The sequence below is a fragment of the Bos javanicus genome, chromosome 11 (assembly GCF_032452875.1).
Source record: "Bos javanicus breed banteng chromosome 11, ARS-OSU_banteng_1.0, whole genome shotgun sequence".
NCBI lineage: Eukaryota > Metazoa > Chordata > Mammalia > Artiodactyla > Bovidae > Bos > Bos javanicus.
The window spans coordinates 92,752,896-92,774,167 of record NC_083878.1 but is presented as its reverse complement, the minus strand read 5'-3'; the positions used below and the strand labels follow the sequence as shown (position 1 = coordinate 92,774,167).

At 44.2% G+C, this 21,272-nt stretch overlaps 1 protein-coding gene across 1 annotated transcript; it reads left to right on the top strand.

Moving 5' to 3' along the window:
• The first annotated feature begins 52 nt into the window (after nucleotides 1-52).
• NDUFA8 (NADH:ubiquinone oxidoreductase subunit A8) lies at nucleotides 53-18,051 on the top strand. Its single transcript, XM_061433432.1, has 4 exons — nucleotides 53-216; nucleotides 7,697-7,860; nucleotides 13,757-13,922; nucleotides 17,732-18,051. Exons 1-4 carry the CDS (start codon nucleotides 166-168, stop codon nucleotides 17,867-17,869), a joined length of 519 nt encoding a protein of 172 aa, XP_061289416.1. The 5' UTR covers nucleotides 53-165; the 3' UTR covers nucleotides 17,870-18,051.
• The last annotated feature ends 3,221 nt before the right edge of the window (nucleotides 18,052-21,272 follow it).

The window sequence follows — 21,272 nt, the reverse complement described above, 5'->3', positions numbered from 1 at the left end:
TTGCGCAGGCTCCGTGGCTTGTGGTTGGGCAAAGCAGTGCGCCTGCGTGCCGCCGCCGCCGCGCCTGCGCAGACGCTAGGTGGCCTCCGAGTTCGGAAGGGGAGTTCAAGGAGACGGGGGAGACGCGGCAGCGGGCACCTCCTCGGGGTCGCGGCTACAGCCATCATGCCGGGGATAGTGGAGCTGCCCTCTCTGGAGGATCTGAAAGTGCAGGAGGTGAGACTCGTCCGGAGGAAGGCAAGCGGGGCACAGGGCTGCAGCTTCCCGGGCCTAGGCCCAGCCGGGCTTGCACTCAGCGGACCCTGGGCCCCGGACCTCCCATCCCAACCCAGTGCCCTCAACATGTACACAGGTTGACCCTCGGACGTGCCCCCGTCAGCTCGGGGAGACCCATCTTTCAGTAGCTCGAGAACTCTCCGCTTCCCGGCAGCAACCTGCTTCTCCTTTACGTGAATAATAGTGGTATTTCTTATTAAGCACCAACCAGGGTCCTTTTACTTCATGTCACTTAGTACTCAAACGTCTCTGCAAAGTGAGTGTACAGCCCCGGGTGCTCACAGTCGAGGGAGAGAGACAGTCACCTTAAAGTAGCCTTGTCGCTGCAGAGTGCGTTGGAATGGAGCTCGAAAGCCGGAGAAAAAGGAGATAGTATTGGAGAGCGAATTTGCTAACAGCCTGGGAAAGTGTTTGGTAAAAGATCATTTAAAGCATTCATTTCCTCAAGAGCTGTCATTTGAATAATTACCATATGCACATACACTGGAAAATGAGATAGACCCTGACATCAGGGAGTTTATAATCTAACAGGGAAACAGTTCAGTTACAGTACAGTGTAGTTAGAGCTGTGAGAAGTGAAGACCGATAATACTAATTATAGCAAACACTAGACTCAGGCAGGATGCTAACAACAGACATTAATTCATAGACTCCTCCCAGCCAGGTGAGGATATAATTGATCTCTCCACGTTATAGATAAAATCCTGAGAGAAGTGATTTGCCCATGGTCACACCTCACACTGTAGAGCTACAATATGAACCCAGTTGTGAATTTTAGAGCCATACTTTTAAATGACCGTATTAGAGGCAAAAGCTCAGAAGATCGAGAAGGCTTAGCAGAATTTTGTGTTTTGCTGTTTGATGTGACTCTTGGTGGAAAGCAACAGTGACTGAGCCTGGAGAGGTACCTGAGGCTGAGGTAGGGCTCGGTTGCGACTTTCACAGGGGCAGACTGAGCAATTTGGACTTTGAATCCCATAGGTGAGGTGATGGGGAACTGTGGAAGATTTTAAGGCAAGGAAGTGTTAGAGCAGGACTGGATAATCAGGCTACATTGGAGGAAAAAGAGGAAGATGTAAAATTGCATGCCAAAAATTATATCACAGGTCCAGTATTGAGTATTTTACCTAGGTACTTCATTTCATCCTATATGCCTGTGAGAATGGAAACTATTATTTTCCTTGAATGAAAAGAGTTTTAGCTGTGTTTGGAGACTTTTTAATAAAGTGACATTTACCAAAAGGTGGGGAGTAGGTTCTGCCAGCACTCCGTTTGTTTCTTACCCCGCTGTGAAGCTGGATTAAGACTTTGAGTTGCTGTTTTTTTCATTGGCACTCTAATTTGGTTCAACAGTCATCTGAGGTTCTGCTTCTTGGGTGTATTCTATTTCTGGAATAAATTTGCCATTAGAGTTCACACAGTTGAATTGAGAAGCAGATAATTGCATAAATAACTAAAATACAGGACAAAATATGATTAAATGCTATGGACGAGGGCAAATATGATTTAAGAAAAGAGAGTAGGGGACTTCCTGGCGTTCCAGTGGTTAGAACTCTGTATTTCAACTACAAGGGTCATGGGTTCCATCCTTGGTTGAGGAACTGAGATTCCACCTGCTGGAAGGCAGGGCCAAAAATAAAAATAAAGAAGAGAGGATTTGAAGTTGTATTTAAATTCTAGGCCTAGCCATTTGGTTTGGCAACCTACTCCAATGTTCTTGCCTGGAGAATCCCAGGGACGGGGAGCCTGGTGGGCTGCTGTCTGTGGGGTCACACAGAGTCGGACACGACTGAAGTGACTTAGCAGCAGCAGCAGCCATTTGGTTACCTTGATTAGTCAGTTTTCCTGTTTGCAGACAGTTATTTTATTTGTAAAATGAAGTGCTTCCAGCTGTCTAATCCTCTGAGGCAGTGAAGGGAACTGAAAGCACTTCTTGGGCATAATGTGAAACTTGGATAAATGGCACTTGCAGGATGGTATTTCTAGGCAGATATGGAGAGAAGAGCTTTCTAAATGAGACAGGATCTGAAAGGTAAGCAGGTGGGACCAAAAGACAGGTCTGGGAACAGTGAGTTCCGGGTGCTAGAGAACAGCCAGTACTTTTTTGAAGTCTGGTGTGTTGAGAAGGCAGAAGGATAGTTGGGATCCAGAAAGCTTTGAATACCTTGTAAGAAACTTAGGCTTTAGTCTGCTGTTAAGCGTGACTCCTTCAAGGGTTTTGTCGCAGATTTAATAGCAGAGTAACGTAAGAATTGTCTTTTAGGACAGCAGTTCTATGAAGAATGATTGAAAGAGAGGAATAAGAAGAGCAAGGGGACCAGTCTTGGTGGCTGTTGAAATAACTGAGGAAGATATTATTGACTCCAATACGATTGGTGACTGTGCTTACAGAGAGGAAAGAACACGTTTATCTAGGATTGCTCAGACTTAGCAATGACTTAGCAGAGGCAGGAAAGGTTGAGGAATCAATGTCAGATTTGCACCCTGACAATAGGACTGAGGGAGCCAGAAGCAGTGGGTTTGAGAAGCAAGTTAAACCTATTTTGGACCTCATTGACCTTGGAGTTAATGACACATGCCTCTGGAAGACTAGTCAGAAGCTTTGTGCAGGAAACTCTTAGGACACATTGACCATTTTGAATAAAAATAATGGCCAGTATTTATGATGTCTCCTGAGAAATCTGGATGCAGGTCAAGCAGCAATGGTTAAAACTGGACATGGAACAGCAAACTGTTTCCAAATTGGGAAAGGAGTATGTCAAGGCTGTATATTGTCATCCTGCTTACATGCAGAGTACATCATTTGAAATGCCAGGCTGGATGAAACACAAGATGGAATCAAGATTGCCAGGAGAAATATCAATAACCTCGGATACGCAGCTGACACAACCCTTATGGCAGAAAGCAAAGAAGTAAAGAGCCTTTTGATGAAAGTGAAAGAGGAGAATGAAAAAGCTGGCTTAAAATGCAACATTCAGAAAACTAAGATCATGATATCCAGTCCCATCACTTCATGGCAAGTAGATGGGGAAACAGTGAGAGACTTTATTTTTTGGGCCTTCAAAAATCACTGCAGATGGTGACTGCAGCCATGAAATTAAAAGATGCTTGCTCCTTGGAAGAAAAGCTGTGATCAACCTAGACAGCATATTAAAAAGCAGAGACATTACTTTGCCTTCAGAGGTCCATCTGGTCAAAGCTATGGTTTTTCCAGTAGTTATGTATGGATGTGAGAGTTGGACCGTAAAGAAAGCTGAGTGCCAAAGAATTCATGCTTTTGAACTGTGGTGCTAGAGAAGACTCTTGAGAGTCTCTTGGACTGCAAGGAGATCCAGCCAGTCAATCCTAAAAGAAATTAGTCCTGAGAATTCATTGGAAGGACTGATTCTGAAGCTGAAACTCTAGTACTTTGGCCACCTGATGTGAAGAACTGACTCATTGGAAAAGACCCTGATGCTGGGCAAGATTGAAGGCAGGAAGAAAAGGGGACGACAGAGGATTAAATGGTTGCATAGCATCACGAACTTGATGGACATGAGTTTAATCAAGCTCTGGGAGTTAGTGAAGGACAGGGAAGCCTGGCATGCTGCAGTCCATGGGGTCACAAAGAGTCGGACACGACTAAGCAGCTGAACTGAACTTATTTACGATGCACTTCTATGTGCTAGGCACTTCATAATATTTTTATGTGTATTGACTCACTTAAGCCTCACAACAGTTCCATCAGCTCAGTACTGTCATCCTCCATTTTATGTAAATTAAGCAAAATACAAAGCCTAGTATAAATTAAGTACTCCAATAAAAAAAAAGGGTGCCGATTGGGTGTAAGGAAGAGAGAATAGGACTAGAAGGTTGCTTGTAGATTGTGGGACTTTTTCTGCCCCACTTTCCACACCTGCAGACTGTATAAACCTGGTGTGCAGTGAGGCTGTTACGGGGACAGATAAAGAAGGGCGTTGAAATTCTGTGTTCTTTTGAGACAAAGGGAGCTGAATAGATCTGAGAGGGTATTCACGGTAAACAGCTGTGCAAGGATGTGGTTTCTGCTGGAACTCAAATCAGTCTTAGTGAAGAAGCAGGTGAAGGCTGTTGGCAACATCCGTGGTCGAGATGTAGTGGCAAGCCGCACAACGGGAGGTCACAGTCTCTCCTGCCAGTTCTCTGCTTGCCACTGACGTGCCATGCCATCTTGAGCACTTGGCTCCTCTTCCTCAGGAAATAAGTTCAGTGATTTCTCAGCCTTGATTTCCCTGCAACAGGGTATTCTATTATGTGCTCAACAGCATGGGCATGCCTAGATTGGGGTAAGACATTGGCAAGGAAGTAAGGCAAAGAAAGCCATAGACTTTTGGTGGCATGATAGCTGTGGAAGCATCGGAGTAATTAAATCAGCCATTTAAAGATGTTCTAAGGCATTCAACAAGGAAATCAATACAGCTAACTTAATTTAAAAAATATATTAGGCTTTAAAAATAGTTTGTCTTGATTTTTAGTCTCCCAGCCCTCTATAGATAATACAGCAAGCAAGCATGTACCACTCAACTAACTGAAATAAACTGTTATCAAAAACTGGAATGCAGAATTTTAACAGATGTGTAAAGAAACTTATTAGAATTGTCATGGCAAATTTCACTTCCATCCTAAATTCACCTTTGCTTTGATAATTTTAACAGTTGTAATATTAGTGTCGTGTTAGTTGCTCGCTCAGTCATGTCTGACTCTTGGACCCCATAGACTGTAGCCTGCCAAACTCTTCTGTTCATGGAATTCTCCAGGCAAGAATACTGGAGTGGGTAGCCATTCCCTTCTTCAGGGGATCGTCCCAACCCAGGGATCAAACCCAGGTCTTTTGCATTGCAGGCGGAGTCTTTACCATCTGAGCCACCAGGAAAGCCCATGTAATAGTAGTCACAGCCATAACTTTATTCTCTTCCTATAGTGTTTAGATGAATTATCTTTTCATCTTTTCTTGCCTTTGGTCTTATTAAAAATAATAATAACTTAACCTAAGGCTATGTGAAGTTTGTAAAAAATGAAATAATAAAAATTTTATTATTATAAATAATATAAAATTATTCTCATGCAAAAATTCTTGATATTTACAAATCAAATCCAGTGGTATCTTAAGCATAATGCACGAGGACAGACTAGATTTTACTCGAGTACACTGGATCGGTTTTAGAAAATCTGTTAATGCTCTTCATGACATTTATAGATTAATGAAAAATAAACCTGAAAATTTCAGTCTTTCCTGGTGGAGGAATCAGCAGTGAAACAAAGCCAGTTATGATTAGACAGAAACTTCCCTAATGAGGAACGTGTAGGCAAGTATATCCCAGACACCAACAGCCCTTATCATGCCAAACTACTTTAAAGTTGGGAACAAAGCAGGGAAGCCTGCCATCATTGTTGTTTCTCTGTGTCATCCTGGAACTTCTGGTCAGAGCATTAAGAGAGGAAAGGAGAAGAAGGTAAAGAAGTAACTATCAGAGAGGAGGGCTTCCCTGGGGGCTCAGATGGTAAAGAGTCTGCCTACAATGTGGGAGACCTGAGTTCAGTCCCCAGGACAGGAAGATCCCCTGGAGGAGGGCATGGCAACCCACTCCAGTATTCTTACCTGGAGAATCCCCATGGACAGAGGAGCCTGGTGGGCTACAGTCTCTGGGGTTGCAAAGAGTTGGACACAACTGAGCGACTAAGCACATCAGAGAGGAAGGGAGGCAGTTTTTACTTGTACATGGAAGCTTTTCTGTTAATCCTCTGGAGTTGCCTATCAGAACTGATGAGAGTTAGTGAAGTATGGCTGTAGAGAAGATGCAGTGTACAGACTAGCAATAACTAACTTGAAAATGTAAGGGAAATATAACCTATCTAGAGAGTATCCAAAATATGAGAACATTAAGAAATAAATAAGAAACATGCAAGATTCCTGTATGGGAAACTAATTTTAACCGAGGGAAGTGAGAATGAGCTAACTGGAGAGACATACTGATAACTATGTTCTGGATGAGAAGGCATCACCCAGATAGTCTTAACCTCTCCTGTAACTGTTACATCCCTTGCTGCCTGTCTGGAGTGAGTGCTATGCACCAGGTATAAAAGCCACCAGTGCCCTCAGAGAGCACCCTCTACACAACCAGCCCCTTGGCTGCACCAGCCTCATCTCCCCACTCCTGGTCCATACTTCCTCCTTCAGCCACACAAACCCAGTCTCTCCACCCCATCCTCTCCAGGCCTCTGTGTCAGGGGTTTCCTTCCCACGGCTAGAAAAATCTGCCCCCCTTCCCCAATTTCTCTTTCTGCTCTCATTCCCCAGCTGCCATCACAAGCCAAGTATTTAATGCCTTGTTTTACCCTGTCTTGTTCTCATTCGTGACAGCTCCTTGTGCTCAGCACTGTTTTGGGTGCTTGGTGGACCGTGGTAAATATCACCTTAATTAGAATTTAGGGAGAATGGGCATCTCTACAGTAGTGGACTTCTGTTGAAAACAAAACCCCTGCCTTCTTAGAGCTTATGTTCCAGTGGTCACAGATCGAGTGACCACAGGTGCTAGCTTATCTAAGATGATCAGGGAGAGACTCTCTGGGGAGATAAAATGTGAGCAGAGACCCAGTATTGTAAAAGTGCCCTTTCCATTCTAATTTGATATATAACTAGACTTAGCACGATTGCAATGCAAACTATCGGGGGAGGGGTGCTCATCTGTAAGAACAGCTGGACCAGTTTTGAAAAGGAGGGCTGCTGAGGAAGATGGTCTTCCCAGACAACAAACAGTAATTAAAACTGCCGCGGTACTGGTACCAGAAAAGAGGCCAGCGGGACCCCTGCTGCAGCAGCTGCTAGACAGGCTCTGGGCAGTATGGTGAGCTGGCTGGCTACTCTGTGCTTCTCGAGAAACTGCTGGGCTGCGAGTGAGTGCGACTGGCGTAGTTGTAGGGATGGCTGCCTTGAATACACTCTGAACTTCACAAAGTTCACAAATGTAGTACTTTATTCTTAATAATAACTTGCTGGACTATCAGCTCTCATTGGTCCCTTCTGGTCTCTAATCTTCTGTGATTCTGTCGTCTTCTGGAAATTTTACATATCTTTCCACTGTTATTCCTGGAAAGGAGACTCATCCATGCTCCTCAGGGTTGGTTCCTCCCCTTACATCCCCAAAGCCTCCATCTCCCTTCAGAGTTCCGCTTTCTGTCTCACAAAGATCTAAGGATTCTCTTGGGGTTGCCGTTCCCTTATGTCTAAAGTGGGAGTTGGTGATATCAGCCTGATGAGATTATTACACAGGTGTGTTTTCTGGGCCAAGTCAGAACAAGAGTACCTTCCTGTTCCCTCTGTCTTGATGATCTCAAGGAGAGGTTGAGGACCTAGTGTTCTGGTCACGAATCTGTGATCCTTCTCCCCCGTCCCTCTCCCCAGGTGAAAGTCAGTTCGTCTGTGCTGAAAGCTGCGGCCCATCACTACGGAGCTCAGTGCGACAAGCCCAACAAGGAGTTCATGCTATGCCGGTGGGAAGAGAAGGACCCCCGTCGATGTTTAGAGGAAGGCAAGCTTGTCAACCAGTGTGCCCTGGAGTTCTTCAGGTAGGATCTTTTCACCTAAGTGCAGGTGGGCTGAATCATCAAGGTGTGTGTTATCTTCTTGGTGAATGTCCAGCTAAATTAAGTGGAAGGATAATTTTACTAATTCTGGTAGGAAATAGAAGGCTTTGCAATCAGATAGACCACTATAAAGCTCACAATTGTTATGTGTTTTTATTATTTGGCATGTTCTTTTTCTTTTTTAATTTTTTTTGAAGTTGAGTTGATTTATACTGTTAATGTGGCATTATACAATGTTACTGATTTCTGCTGTACGACAAGAGTGATTCAGTTATATATATGTGTGTTCTTTTTTTTTAATATTCTTTTCCATTATAGCTTATCACAGAATATTGACTCTAGTTCCCTGTGCTATACAGTAATATCTTATTTTTTTTAATCCATCCCACATATAATAATTTGCATTTCTGTATCTGTGAGTCTGTTTCATAGATGTGTGTGTTTGTGCTGTATTTTAGATCCTGCAGATAAGTGATATCATACTGTAGTTGTCTCTGTCTGACGTCACTTAGTTTAATCTCTAGGTCTGTCTGTGTTATTGTAAATAGCATTATTTCATTCTGTTTTATGGCTGAGTAGGATTCCATTGTACAGGGTTCCCAGGTAGCACTAGTGGTAAAGAACCCACCTGCCAATGCAGGAGATGTAAGGGATGCAGGTTCAATCCCTGGGTCAGGAAGCTCCCCTGCAGGAGGGCATGGCAACCCACTCCAGTATTCTTGCTTGGAGACTCCCATGGACAGAGGAGCCTGATGGGCTGCAGTCCACGGTGTCGCAAAGAGGTGGACACGACTGACGCCACTTAGCGTGCAGGAGTCCATTGTGTACACCCACCCTCCCACATCTTCTTTATCTGTTCAGTTATTGATGGGCGTTTAGGTTGTTTTCCATGTCTTGTGTATTGTGAATACTGGCATGTTCTTTAATCTCTGTGAATTACAATTTCCAAAATAGAGTAATACCTGTCATATAAGATTGTTGTGAGAAATTTGAAAAGGCACATAAAAGCAACTAAGAACAGTGCTTGCTAGCTGTCAGGCATTCACTAGTTTGTTATCATCATCATTACTGTAGGGCACACAGTTATGATGGAAAGGAAGGTGTGTTTAGAGTCAAATGTTTAGATAGGCCACTAAGTACTGTAAGTAGAAAAAGTCCAAATTGTAATTGTAGGAAAATGTTTTAATAACCATATTAGTCAAAACTCAAGGGGACAGAAACTGAATTCATAAGGAATTGACTCATGTAAGTGTAAAGTCCAAAAATGGGATTGGCATCAGGCAGGGCTGGATCCAAGGGCTTAAATAATTTCATAACTACTTGGTGTCTTTTTGCTTCACCTCTTCTCCCCTCAGTTTCTTAGTTCTGCTTTTCTCTATCAAACTCATTTTCAAAGAGACTTTCCTTGCTGTAGCAGAAATGGCCTCTAGCCACTCGAAGCTTCTAGGCTCCTTACTTAGCAGACCCAGATGGAGTGCCCCCCAGTAGCATGAGCTGAGGTTCCTGGAACTGAGTCTCATTGTCCTGGCTGGTCGACTTCATGTATGTGTCTCTGAATTAGTTAGGTTTTGAGAGAGAAAATACTGTGACTGGGCAAGCCTTGCCGTAAGTGGGGAGTAGACTTAGACTCATCTGAATCACATTGCCAAGCCATAGGGAGTGGTTGTTCCCCAAAGGAGAATCTGAAGGATGTTCCAGAAGAATGGGGAATGACTGCTGACTAGACAAATGACCAGATGTCCCCTACAGTGACGTAAGAGCTATTCACACAATAGCTGTTTTCCTTCTTTCTTGCTTTTGCTGTCTTTGTCCACAAGCAGAGATACTTTGTACTTAGAAGTCATAGTGCGCGTATTCATTTGAAATACGCATTTTTCTCTTGAAACTATTGGAAACATTCTTTCAAGTTGCTCCCTCTTTGTGATCATAATTTTTCAGTTCAGTTCAGTTCAGTCGCGTCCCACTCTTTGCAACCCCATGAATCGCAGCACGCCAGGCCTCCCTGTCCATCACCAACTCCCAGAGTTCACTCAGACTCACATCCATTGAGTCAGTGATGCCATCCAGCCATCTCCTCCTCTGTCGTCCCTTTCTCCTCCTGCCCCCAGTCCCTCCCAGCATCAGAATCTTTTCCAGTGAGTCAGCTCTTCGCATGAGGTGGCCAAAGTACTGGAGTTTCAGCTTTAGCATCATTCCTTCCAAAGAAATCCCAGGGCTGATCTCCATCAGAATGGACTGGTTGAATCTCCTTGCAGTCCAAGGGACTCTCAAGAGTCTTCTCCAACACCACAGTTCAAAAGCATCAATTCTTCAGTGCTCAGCCTTCTTCACAGTCCAACTCTCACATCCATATACGACTACAGGAAAAACCATAGCCTTGACTAGATGGACCTTTGTTGGCAAAGTAATGTCTCTGCTTTTGAATATGCTATCTAGGTTGGTCATAACTTTTCTTCCAAGGAGTAAGCGTCTTTTAATTTCATGGCTGCAGTCACCATCTGCAGTGATTTTGGAGCCCAAAAAATAAAGTCTGACATTGTTTCCACTGTTTCCCCATCTATTTCCCATGAAGTGATGGGACCGGATGCCATGATCTTCGTTTTCGCCAACTTTTTCACTCTCCTCTTTCACGTTTATCAAGAGGCTTTTTAGTTCCTCTTCACTTTCTGCCATAAGGGCATTTTTAATGGCTGTCTAATATTCCACTGGTAGATAAACTAGTCATAATGTACCTTATGATTCTTGTTACTAAACATCATTGTTGATTTCTGTTTTTGATTGTTTTGGATAAATCTGCAGTGGTTATATTTGTGTAGAGATCATTTTCATTTTTTAATTAATAAATTAGCATACATTTCCCAGCAATGAGATTATTCTTTAAAAGGCTTTGAACATGATTTATGGCTCTTGAATTACAGTTGCCCTGTCTTTTGAAGTTGGGTCAGTTTATGCTGTACTCAGCACTGTATCCTGATATGCGTCACCAGCATTGCATTTGATTTAAACATTGATAGGTACAAAATGGTATTTTATTCCTGCTTGAATTTGTATTCATTTGATTGCTAATAAGGTAGAATATGTATTCATTTGAAAGCTTTTTATTTTCTAAGAACTTTGGCAAAGCATTTTTCCTTTGACTCAAAGAAAGTATGTATAAGTGAGAAGTGTTTGGATTTCACAAGCTTCCAGGATGCTGAAGTCTCCTGCTGTATGAACTAGTAGATAATTGTTTGTTCATGTAGGTGCCAGGGTAGCAGAGTCCAGATCACAGCCTCAGTGCCAGAGTAATGGTTTGCACCCTTCTTCTGCCACAGCATATTGGAGGAGTGCAAAGTTCCAACTGGTCATGCTAGCTCACTACCAAGCATGATTCTCAAGTCAAGGTTTTGTGCAGTCGCTCAGTTGTGTCCAACTCTTTGCAACCCCGTGGACTGCATGCAACATGCCAGGCTTCTCTGTCCATCACCATCTCCCAGAGCTTGCTCAAACTCATGTCCATTATTCAGTGATGCCATCCAACCATCTCATCCTCTGGTGTCCCCTTCTCCTCCTGCCTTCAGTCTTTCCTAGCATCAGGGTCTTTTCCAGTGAGTCGGCTCTTAGCATAAAGTGGCCAGAGTATTGGAGCTTCAGCTTCAGCATCAGTCCTTCCAATGAATATTCAGGATTGATTTCCTCTAGGATTGACTGGTTTGATCTTGCTGTCCAAGGGACTTTCAAGAGTCTTCTCCAACACCACAGTTCGAAGGCATCAATTCTTCGGCACTCAGCCTTTTTTATTGTCCAGCTCTCACATCCATACATGACTACTGGAAAAACCATAGCTTTGACTCTGCGGACCTTTGTAGGCAAAGAAATGTCTCTGCTTTTTAATATGCTGTCTAGGTTTGTCATTACTTTTCTTCCAAGGAGCAAGCAGCTCCTTTAATTTCCTAGCTGCAGTCACTGTCCACAGTGATTTTGGAGCCCAAGTAAATAGTCTGTCACTGTTTCCATTGTTTCCCCATCTATTTGCCATGAAGTGATGGGATCAGATGCCATGATCTTCATTTTTTGAATGTTGACTTTTAAGCCAGCTTTTTCATTCTCCTCTGTCACCTTCATCAAGAGGCTCTTTAGTTCCTAGTTTCTTTAGTCAAGGTTCAGTTCAGTTCAGTCACTCAGTCGTGTCCGACTCTTTGCGCCCCATGAATTGCAGCACGCCAGGCCTCCCTGTCCATCACCAACTCCCGGAGTTCACTCAGACTCATGTCCATCGAGTCAGTGATGCCATCCAGCCATCTCATCCTCTGTCGTCCCCTTCTCCTCCTGCCCCCGTACCGTAGAAGTCTAGGTTAGTGAGACTAGAGATAACTCCGAAAAGCTCCCTAGGCTTTGACATTCCTTCTTCCTTCCTCTTGTACCTCCTGTCACCCCTCCAAAGGTTATTCTCAAAATACCTGGAAGGGTGTCAGTTACACCCTGGAAGGGTGTAAGAAACTGATATCCATTGGTTGCCTTACAGGAGCGGGACTGAGCAGGAATGAAAAGCCAGTTTTTCTTTTGTATTTTCTTCAGCCACCTCTGAAGTTCTTATGTTAAATATGATTCCTGTGTTCATTGTAGCTAGGTTCTTGGAAAATGACAAGTAAGTTCTTCATTATTATTCCAACAGGGGAAGGAGGCACTCTACGCTTCTTCCACTGCCTCAGATAGCCTTTTACATAAAATAACAGTATTTTATTCTTGCCTGAATTCGCATTTATTTGATTACTAGCAAGGTTGAATGGTAAGAGAAGGGCAATTTTGCAAAATAATGGCTTATCCCTTTCATACACAAGTTACTTTTCCTTCAACCACTTTTGGTGACCACAAAATGAATTATATTTTATGTTGCTTCTTAAGAGAGCAAATATAGTTTAACTTCCTTATTAATGACAAGAATTAATCTCTGTTTTTGTTCAGTGCACACATAGAATGAAGTCCTTGAGCTTTGGAGGTGTGGAGAGTGGTCTGCCTCTACACTGATTGGCCCCCAAGATCAGAAGATCCTTGTCAATTTGTGAATTTGCTTTTTATAATTCCGTCTCCTCCTTTGTCATTTTCTGTCGCCTCTGACTTCTGTCAGCACCACATCTCTGAGTATGCCTCCCTGTCTTCTAAAATTTCAAAGCTGGTAAACTTTAGAATTGGATCTAAGGGGAATAAATAGGTCCCAAGTGAGTTATCTGAGGAAAATATATACACCTTAGACCTTTTTTGTTTTAAAAATATGTATTTATTAATGTATTTAGCTGTGTCGGGTCTTAGTTGCAACACGTTGGATCTAGTTCTGAATCCAGGCCCTCTGCATTGGGAGCATGGAGTCTTAGCCACTAGAGTACAGGGAAGTCCCAGGTGACAGTCTTTTGGAATTTCTTTTCATTTATTTTTGCTGTATAAAGAAATTAGGTCGTGTGCCTCAGATCTTTTTTTTACCTATTGATCCTCAACCTGAGGATCTCCAGGTTGCCTTGCAAGTGAGGTAAGAGTACTCTCATACCTTTCAGAAAGCAAGGCTGTGTGTTTGAGGTCTGTATCAAATTTTTCCCCACTTTTCTGTTTTTCATGGTTCTGCAAAGAGCTTCCCCTAACCAAGGGCTTCCCAGCTGGCGCAGTGGAAAAGAAAATGCCTGTCAGTACAGGAGACCCAGGAGATGCTGGTTCGATCCCTGGGTCAGGAGTAGGAAATGGCAACCCTCTCCAGTATTCTTGCCTAGAAAATTCCAATGGACAGAGGAGCCTGGCAGGCTACAGTCCATGAAGTCGCAAAGAATCAGACGTGACTGAGTGCGCGCGTGCATGCACACATGCACACACACACACAGACGCACACTCCTAACCAAGCCCTCTTTTCCAGGCAGATAAAGCGGCACTGTGCGGAGCCTTTTACGGAATACTGGACCTGCATCGATTACTCCGGCCTGCAGCTATTTCGTCGCTGTCGCAAACAGCAGGCGCAGTTTGACGAGTGTGTGCTGGACAAACTGGGCTGGGTGCGGCCGGACCTGGGGGACCTGTCGAAGGTAACATGATTTCCTGCTGGTCTTTCTCTCCCTGAGGGTGGGGAAAGGCAGGAGGAGGTCCAGAAAGGGTCTTTTGTGAGTTCAGGTCTGATGTGACAGATCCAAACTGACCAGACAGCTCAGCTAGGGAGTGATTATCCACAGCCCAGAATTTACTTAGTAGAAATGCGCCTTTACATAGATCTTCCAGCATGAGCAGGTTTCTTGTTGGTTAATTATTAGTAGCTAACTGAAGAACAGTAGGGAGTAGATGAGGATAAAATGTTTAAGGGGCTCGGTCAGTTGAAAACGTTGAGGTTATTATGGGGAAATGGGTTTGAGGTTATGCCTGATTTTTCAGGAGCATACCTGAGATTTTTTTTTTTTAAGTAATACCTGTAGTTTTAAAAGCATGTTTTCCTACTTTCTCCTTTATTTCCTGTCTCAGCTGTGATACCACCATCTATTGAAACCTCAGAGCTAGAAGAAACCTGAACATCTCTCTTCTTCACTTAGCCCTCTGTCTTCCTTTATCCAGTCCTCAATTCCTCTAGATCAGCATCTCCTGGAATATTATTTTAAAACCTCACACTGTCCTCACTTCCTGGACAGGCGTTCTTAACTGGGCTACATGAGCTTCTGGGAGGGTAGGGTGGATGACTATAGGCATGATCTGTGTGGAAAATAAATATGACTATCCATTAAAAAAAACAAAACTTTTCAAAGGGGCTTCTTATTTGCTCATAAAACTGAGCATCCCCTCTGTATCCTGAGACGCATGGCCCTTTGTGATCTGAACTGTCCCTGCTTCTTAAGCATCGTCTCCTCCATTCCTTCTGGGAAGCATAGGTAGCAAGGCGTGGCGGGAAAGACTGGTTTGAAAGGAATCTGAAAGTAGGTTTGAATCTTAGTTTCATGACTTCGTTGCTCTGGGATCTTGAGCAAATTGCTAACCCTCTCCTCTCCTACCACAGTTATAAGATGGGACCAGTATTAGTCCCTGTTTTTCTGTGGGGATTAAGCTAAGGAGGTTATGTGAAGCCCCAGCATGATGTTGACCCATAGGCCCATAATTATTCATGTTCCCTTCCCTTTGTGTGTGGCATCTGTGGGTGATAGTTGGGTCTTAAGCTTGTTGCCAGAAGTAGAGGAATGATTTAGCAATTTTATTTTTTTTGGTATCTGGCAAATCTTTCCTTCAGATACCTCCTTTTGCTGCAGTGAACAACTTACTTATTTTTACTTTTGAAAAATTTTTATTGAAATATAGATTTACAGTGCTGTGTTAGTTTCAGGTGTACAGTAAAGTGATTCAGTTATACATGTATATTAATATGTATATATATTCTTTTTTAAAACATATTCTCATCATTAGATGCTCTTATTGTATACTGAGTATAATTCCCTGTGCTATACAATAGGTCCTTGTTGGTTATCTGTTTTATATATAGTAGTGTATATATTCTGATCCAAAGTGAGCAAATTATTTTTATTTACTTTTTTAAGAAATAATTATTTTTATTTAGTATTTATTTATTTTGGTTACGCTGGGTCTTAGTAATGTGGCACACGGGATCTTCCATCTTCTTTGCATTACACAAGATCTGTTAGTTACGGCATGCAGGATCTAGTTCCCTGACCAGGGATTGGACCTGGGCCCCCTGCATTGGGAGCTCAGAGTCTTATACACTGGCCCACCAGGGAAGTCTACCAAGTTATTTTGAATAGTTGATAATTCTAAGTTGGAAAGTGGTAGAACTTTTACCTCTAATAAAGAAAACTGCCTTTTCTTATTTCTGTCTCATGAAAGGAGAATTTACAAATCATGCTGTTAAGAAAGTATATTTATTCCTGAATCTTTGTATTAACCCTTTTAAAAAACCTTGCAAAGAAAAAGGTATTGCTACCTGAACTCTTTCCAGAAGTGTATTTCATTAAGAAGATTACCAGCTTTGGTTATACTTGAGTTCAGTCTCTAAGAAGGGTCGTAACTGGCCGACAGAGTCTGTACTCAGCATCGCTCACTCGTGCGTCCTGGCCCCTGGCCTGCCACGTGCACCTGGTGAATTCCTCGTCCAGTCGCAGCTCAGGTGTCGGGTCTCTGTGAAGTTTCTGGCTTTCCTAGGTAGGATTGCGCTCTCTCACCCGTAATTCCTTTGCCCTGATAATGTTAATTTTGAAAATAACTAATGAAGCATCTGCTCCATACATTAGGCGCTTCACGTGTGTTATTCTAATAACCCTGGGAGCTACTGTTGGCCCCGTTTACAGATGGGAAATTGAAAGTTCAGTCAGATCCCCAAGGTCATTTACCTAGTAATTAGTTTGACCACATGCTTCTGCTCCTTTTGTTTTGAGTCTGGTGCAGAAGAGGAAGTTGTTTCATTGTCCCTTCCACAGTAATTTGTCCTTTAAAGGGGCCCTTTTATTTTCTCTAGATTTATTTCACAGACATCTTGAATTCCTTAAAGGAGCTTCAAATGCCAGCTGGAGGCATTTGGAATACTCTGTCAAGCAACAAGGAACCATTAGTGATCTCTAATTATAGCGGAGAGATGAGAAAACTGTTTTAAAAGCAAATGAAAAACTATTCTGGACTTGTAGTCAGAAGACTGGAGTTCTAGCTCCAGCTCTGACATTTACAGTGTCCTGATCTTAGACATGCCAGCATCTCTGCTCCTCTTCTGTGGACTGGAGATAATTATACCTCGGAGGGTGATTATAATAAGAATTGTGAGACTGTGTCCATGAAAGCTCTGTTCACAATAAATGGTGTTTGAATTTGTACATCTGGGAAGATTGATCTGGTTGTATCACATGGGGCGGCTTAGGAGACCACTAGATAACAAGACCGTTAATAACTGTGGCCTTCTGTCTTTCTGCTTCTCTGGGCCCATTTCCTCATCTTTATAGTGAGAACAGTTTCTGCTGGGTGTCTGATGGAGACTTCTGTGGGCTAATGGGGGTGTAAAATTCCATCTTCCTCTCTCCTTGGACCCCAGTTCTGTGCTCTACCCTCACCTGGCCCGTTGGCTCAGCACCCCCAGTCTAGCTTTTGTACACTCTGTCCTGGCCTACAGATGTGATTAAGTACTTCCTTACTCCAGTAACATCTGTTGCCACTGGATTAAAATTCAAACGTCTTTGCATATTTTTCACCGCCCTTCATCATCTGGCTCCTGCCTCCCAGCATCTCTCGACATGTAAAAAGCACAGACTCTGGAGCAGGCAGAGCTGGCTTCAAGTCCCGGTGCTTCCACTGTTGGCCTGGTGGCCCCACTGAAGCTGCAGGTTGACTCTGAGGAGTGTCAGCGTGAACTGGAATAATGTCTTCAACGACAGGACCAGGCGCACAGCCTGTCCTTTGGCTGTTTAAGGACGTGCCTCCCTCCCTATCTGTGTACTCTTGGTTTACTTGGAAGGTCTTTTCTTCTCTGCCTTCCTGATTGGTTCCTATTCATCCTTCAAGATGGAGCTAAATACTCCCCCTTCAGAAATAGTTGGGGCCCCTGGAGGACAGCGGGTGGGTGGAGGTCCTGTTTCTCCCGCCCCCCACCCCCGTGACTTGCCTGGGAAGCCCTCGGGGATGGCCTCCTGTCTGGCTCCTGCAGCGAGGACTATGTGAATCTTGTTCCCTTCTGTATCCTAACTTCTTCCATATGGAGTGGCACAGAGTAGGCGTTCTTCAGTGTGTATTCAGGGTGGAGTGTGATGTGCTAGGGCTTCAGAGATGAGGAGGCAGGGGCAGAGAGGAGACCGGTAGGTGTGTTTGTGGCCACAGCTCCTACACCTGACTCTCAGCTTCCCTTTTCCTCTTCTTCCCTCCGCAGGTCACCAAAGTGAAAACAGACCGGCCTTTACCAGAGAATCCCTATCACTCAAGAGCAAGGCCAGAGCCCAGCCCTGAGGTGGAAGGCGATCTGAAGCCCGCCAGGCACGGCAGCCGCCTCTTTTTCTGGACCATGTGAAGATGGGTCCGTGGCCCCACACCCAGGCACGCGCCCAGGCAGCGGGCAGTGAACTCTCCCGCCGTTTGCATCAACCGATAGAGGGCTCTTTCCGGGATCACAAACATTAACCAAAACGTTAATTTATGTGACTTGGCAGTTATTCTATACCATTTCCTGCCCATTAAAAATTTTAAAGGAAACAGTTGTATTTTATTATGTTTTCTATAACCTTCTGGCCTTTAAAGATGACTTCCCCTTGCTTTTTCTCCTTGTGGTCCTGCCTGTTCCCTTGCTCGCTCTCTCTGTTTTAAGTAGGCAACTGCCAGTGCAGTAGGGGAGCCTCATGGGATCACGGACAGGTGAATGTGTAAAGGAGAGGCTTTGTTACCTGCGACAGCACCTCAGGACCAGTCTGTATTCACACATTTTGAAATCTCCATTTTTCTTCCCATCCGACGTCTCAGACAAATAGAGTTCCCTGAAGGTCATACAAGGGAAGCGTCCAGGATAGAAGAAGCACAGAAACATTTGCGCCTGTGACTCAGGCCATGGGCGGGGCGCCTGGCTGGGTCTTCTGCAGTCTCGCTCAAAGTTCCTTAAAGAACCAAACTTCCACCACTTCCCCTCGATATCCCATCCTCAAGCGTTATAACCCAGATGTTTTTCCTGATAGACAAGGGAGTTGGAGGCTGAACTCCCAGCTCCAAAGCCAGGAAGTCGGGAGGTCTGAGTGTCAGTTCCAGCCTTGGGTGTGTTTCTTAACCTCTTATGAGAGGTTGAATTTGAGGACAAACTAAAGGGAACATGCTTATCTACCTCCTGGGCAGGTTAGAGCCACAAGTATTTTAAAAGCTCTTTGGTTCAAAGCCGTATTAATGTCTTTATTTTCCCTTTCGTTCAATTCCTTTTTCACAACTAGGCTATTTCCTCTCCATCTGACCGGGGGTCACTTTACATCTTCTGCTCATGGCCTTACATTGCACGTGACTGTGTGTAAGTCTCAGCTCCCCAGGCCTTGCTTTCCCATCTGCAGAGCTCTGGGAAGCAGGACACCAAGCACTGCATGATCTGCCTTGCCCTTGCGCCCACCCCACCCCGACCCCACAGTTGGGAGCATTTTATGTAAACCTCACTCTCACCCATTCTGCGAAAGCTCCTTGCCAGCCACTTTTGCCTCATTCTCCAATGTAAGAAAAACAATAGGTTCTTATGTTTTTACAACAGCAAACGCAACACCCATTAACCTCTTGAAGGCCAAGTTGTTGGAAGTCAGCCTTGGTGGGGAAAGCACCACCATCATGACCACAGACTGGCGTTCATGTGATAACTGCAAACCAAGTGTTGCTTCCTAGGTTCTTTCTGCAAAGGAAGCTGGGACTTGCATAAGGTAAGGTAAGGTAAGTCACTTCAGTCGTGTCCGACTCTGTGCAACCCCAGAGACGGCAGCCCACCAGGCTCCCCCGTCCCTGGGATTCTCCAGGCAAGAACAGTGGAGTGGGTTGCCATTTCCATAAAAAACAACAAATACTCATTGAGCACTGTGCATCGTGGCCACATGTGTCAACTCCTTCAATGCCCAGAGCCCTTAGAGTTTCTAACATGTCGTGCCATTTCATAGATGGAGGAGCTCAAGCTTAGGGAAACTTAAGTCCTCATATGTGAAATAGTAGAATTGGAATACATTATGAAGATTGGTTCCAATGGCCACACCCTTGTCCTTCAAAGTCATCAGTGGCTGTCCACCTTGGTTACACGTTGGAATCCCCTGCTGCTGCTGCTAAGTCGCTTCAATCGTGGAATCCCCTGGAGGCCTTTAAATTCTGACGTCAGGAGCCTGCCTGGGATAGATGCTGATGTAGTTGGTCTGCAGTATGCCCAGGCCATGGTGGTTTTGGAAAGCTCTCCAGTTCTTAAGGTGAAACCAAAGTCTAGGGCCACTGATTGGTTTTATACATGAAGCAGGTTCAAGAGATTTGGTAGTTAAACGGCTAAGCTGAGATTTAAAGCCAGATACATCTGATTCCAAATCCCATACTCTTCTCTTTTTTTTTTTTGTCTGCTCTGGGCTTTATAGCACAGGCTCAGTAGTTGCCTCGTGGGCTTAGTTGGCCTGCAGCATGTAGAAACTTAGTCCTCCAACCAGGGACCACGTTCTCTGCATTGGGAGGTGGAATTTTAACCACTGAACCACCAGGGAAATTCCCAAAGCCTATATTCTTAATCTGTATGACTGCATGTACATCACCTTAGGTCTTATTAAATGAAGATTCTAATTCCATAAGCCTGGAGTGGCACCTAAGATTTCTAGTAAGTTTCTTGATGCTAACGCTGCTGGTCCATGGACCACACTTTGGGTAACGAGAGAATAAACCATGCTGTGGATAGCATCTATGATTAATCTATCTAGCTACAGGGTCTAACACCAGGCCCTCCCTGAAAGTTCATCACCTCTTTATAGAGTCCAGAGCAACAAGTCTTGAACTGTTAATGGCTTCAAATTCAATTCAAGGATGTTTTAACTTTTGCCCAAGTTGGACAGAAACTCACCACCCTCCTACCTTGCTTTGAATTCCTTGAACAAAGAAACACACTTCTGGCTTTCCTGTATTCTTGATGGAATTACACCACATCACAGCCTTCTAGGGCTGAAGAGTCATAATTAAGTAAAGACAGAATTCCTAAAATCCCATGCCACAGATGGATTCACAATTTCAGTAGGTAAAAGGTCATGGAACAATTTGAAAGCAGTTGGTGCAAAGAATCTCCGAGCGGGGCTTCAAATAATAGTCAGAAAATCTTCCTGCTGGCTTGGCTTAAGAATAATGAGATGGACTCCTTACGCTCCCAAAGGAAATTTATCTGCCCCCTTTGCTCCGCCAGGCCTGTTCCTGTCTTCCCTATCAGAGGGAATGATGTCTCCATCCTTCTAGTGTCAAAACATGGGCCGCTCCTGTGGCTCCTTCCGCTCACTGCTCTCCGTGTTCCAATCCCACACCAAGTCCTTCTATAACCTCTCACGTCTGTTACTTCCTCTTTTATCTCCCTGTCACTGTTCCTAGCCTGTTTTTGTTCCCTGGGCTTGGATTATTAATACTGCTGCCAAATTGGTCTCCTGCCACCCTCTCGCCCTCTGGACCACGCTCCAACTTGTGCCGTGCCCCTACCATTTGAAAAGCTTCAATGCTGGGACTTCCCTGGTGGTCTAGTGGCTGAGACTGTATGCTCCCAATACAGGGGGCCCCGGTTCAATCCCTGGTCAGGGAACTAGATCCCATATGCCACAGCTAAGACCCAGCACAGCCAAATTAACTAATTAAGAAGAAAACCTTCGGTGACTCCTAAACGGCTATTAACCAAAACGCAGATCCTTACTGGCATCCTGACATAATCTGGCCTTCTCCTGGCCCATGTCCCTCAATAC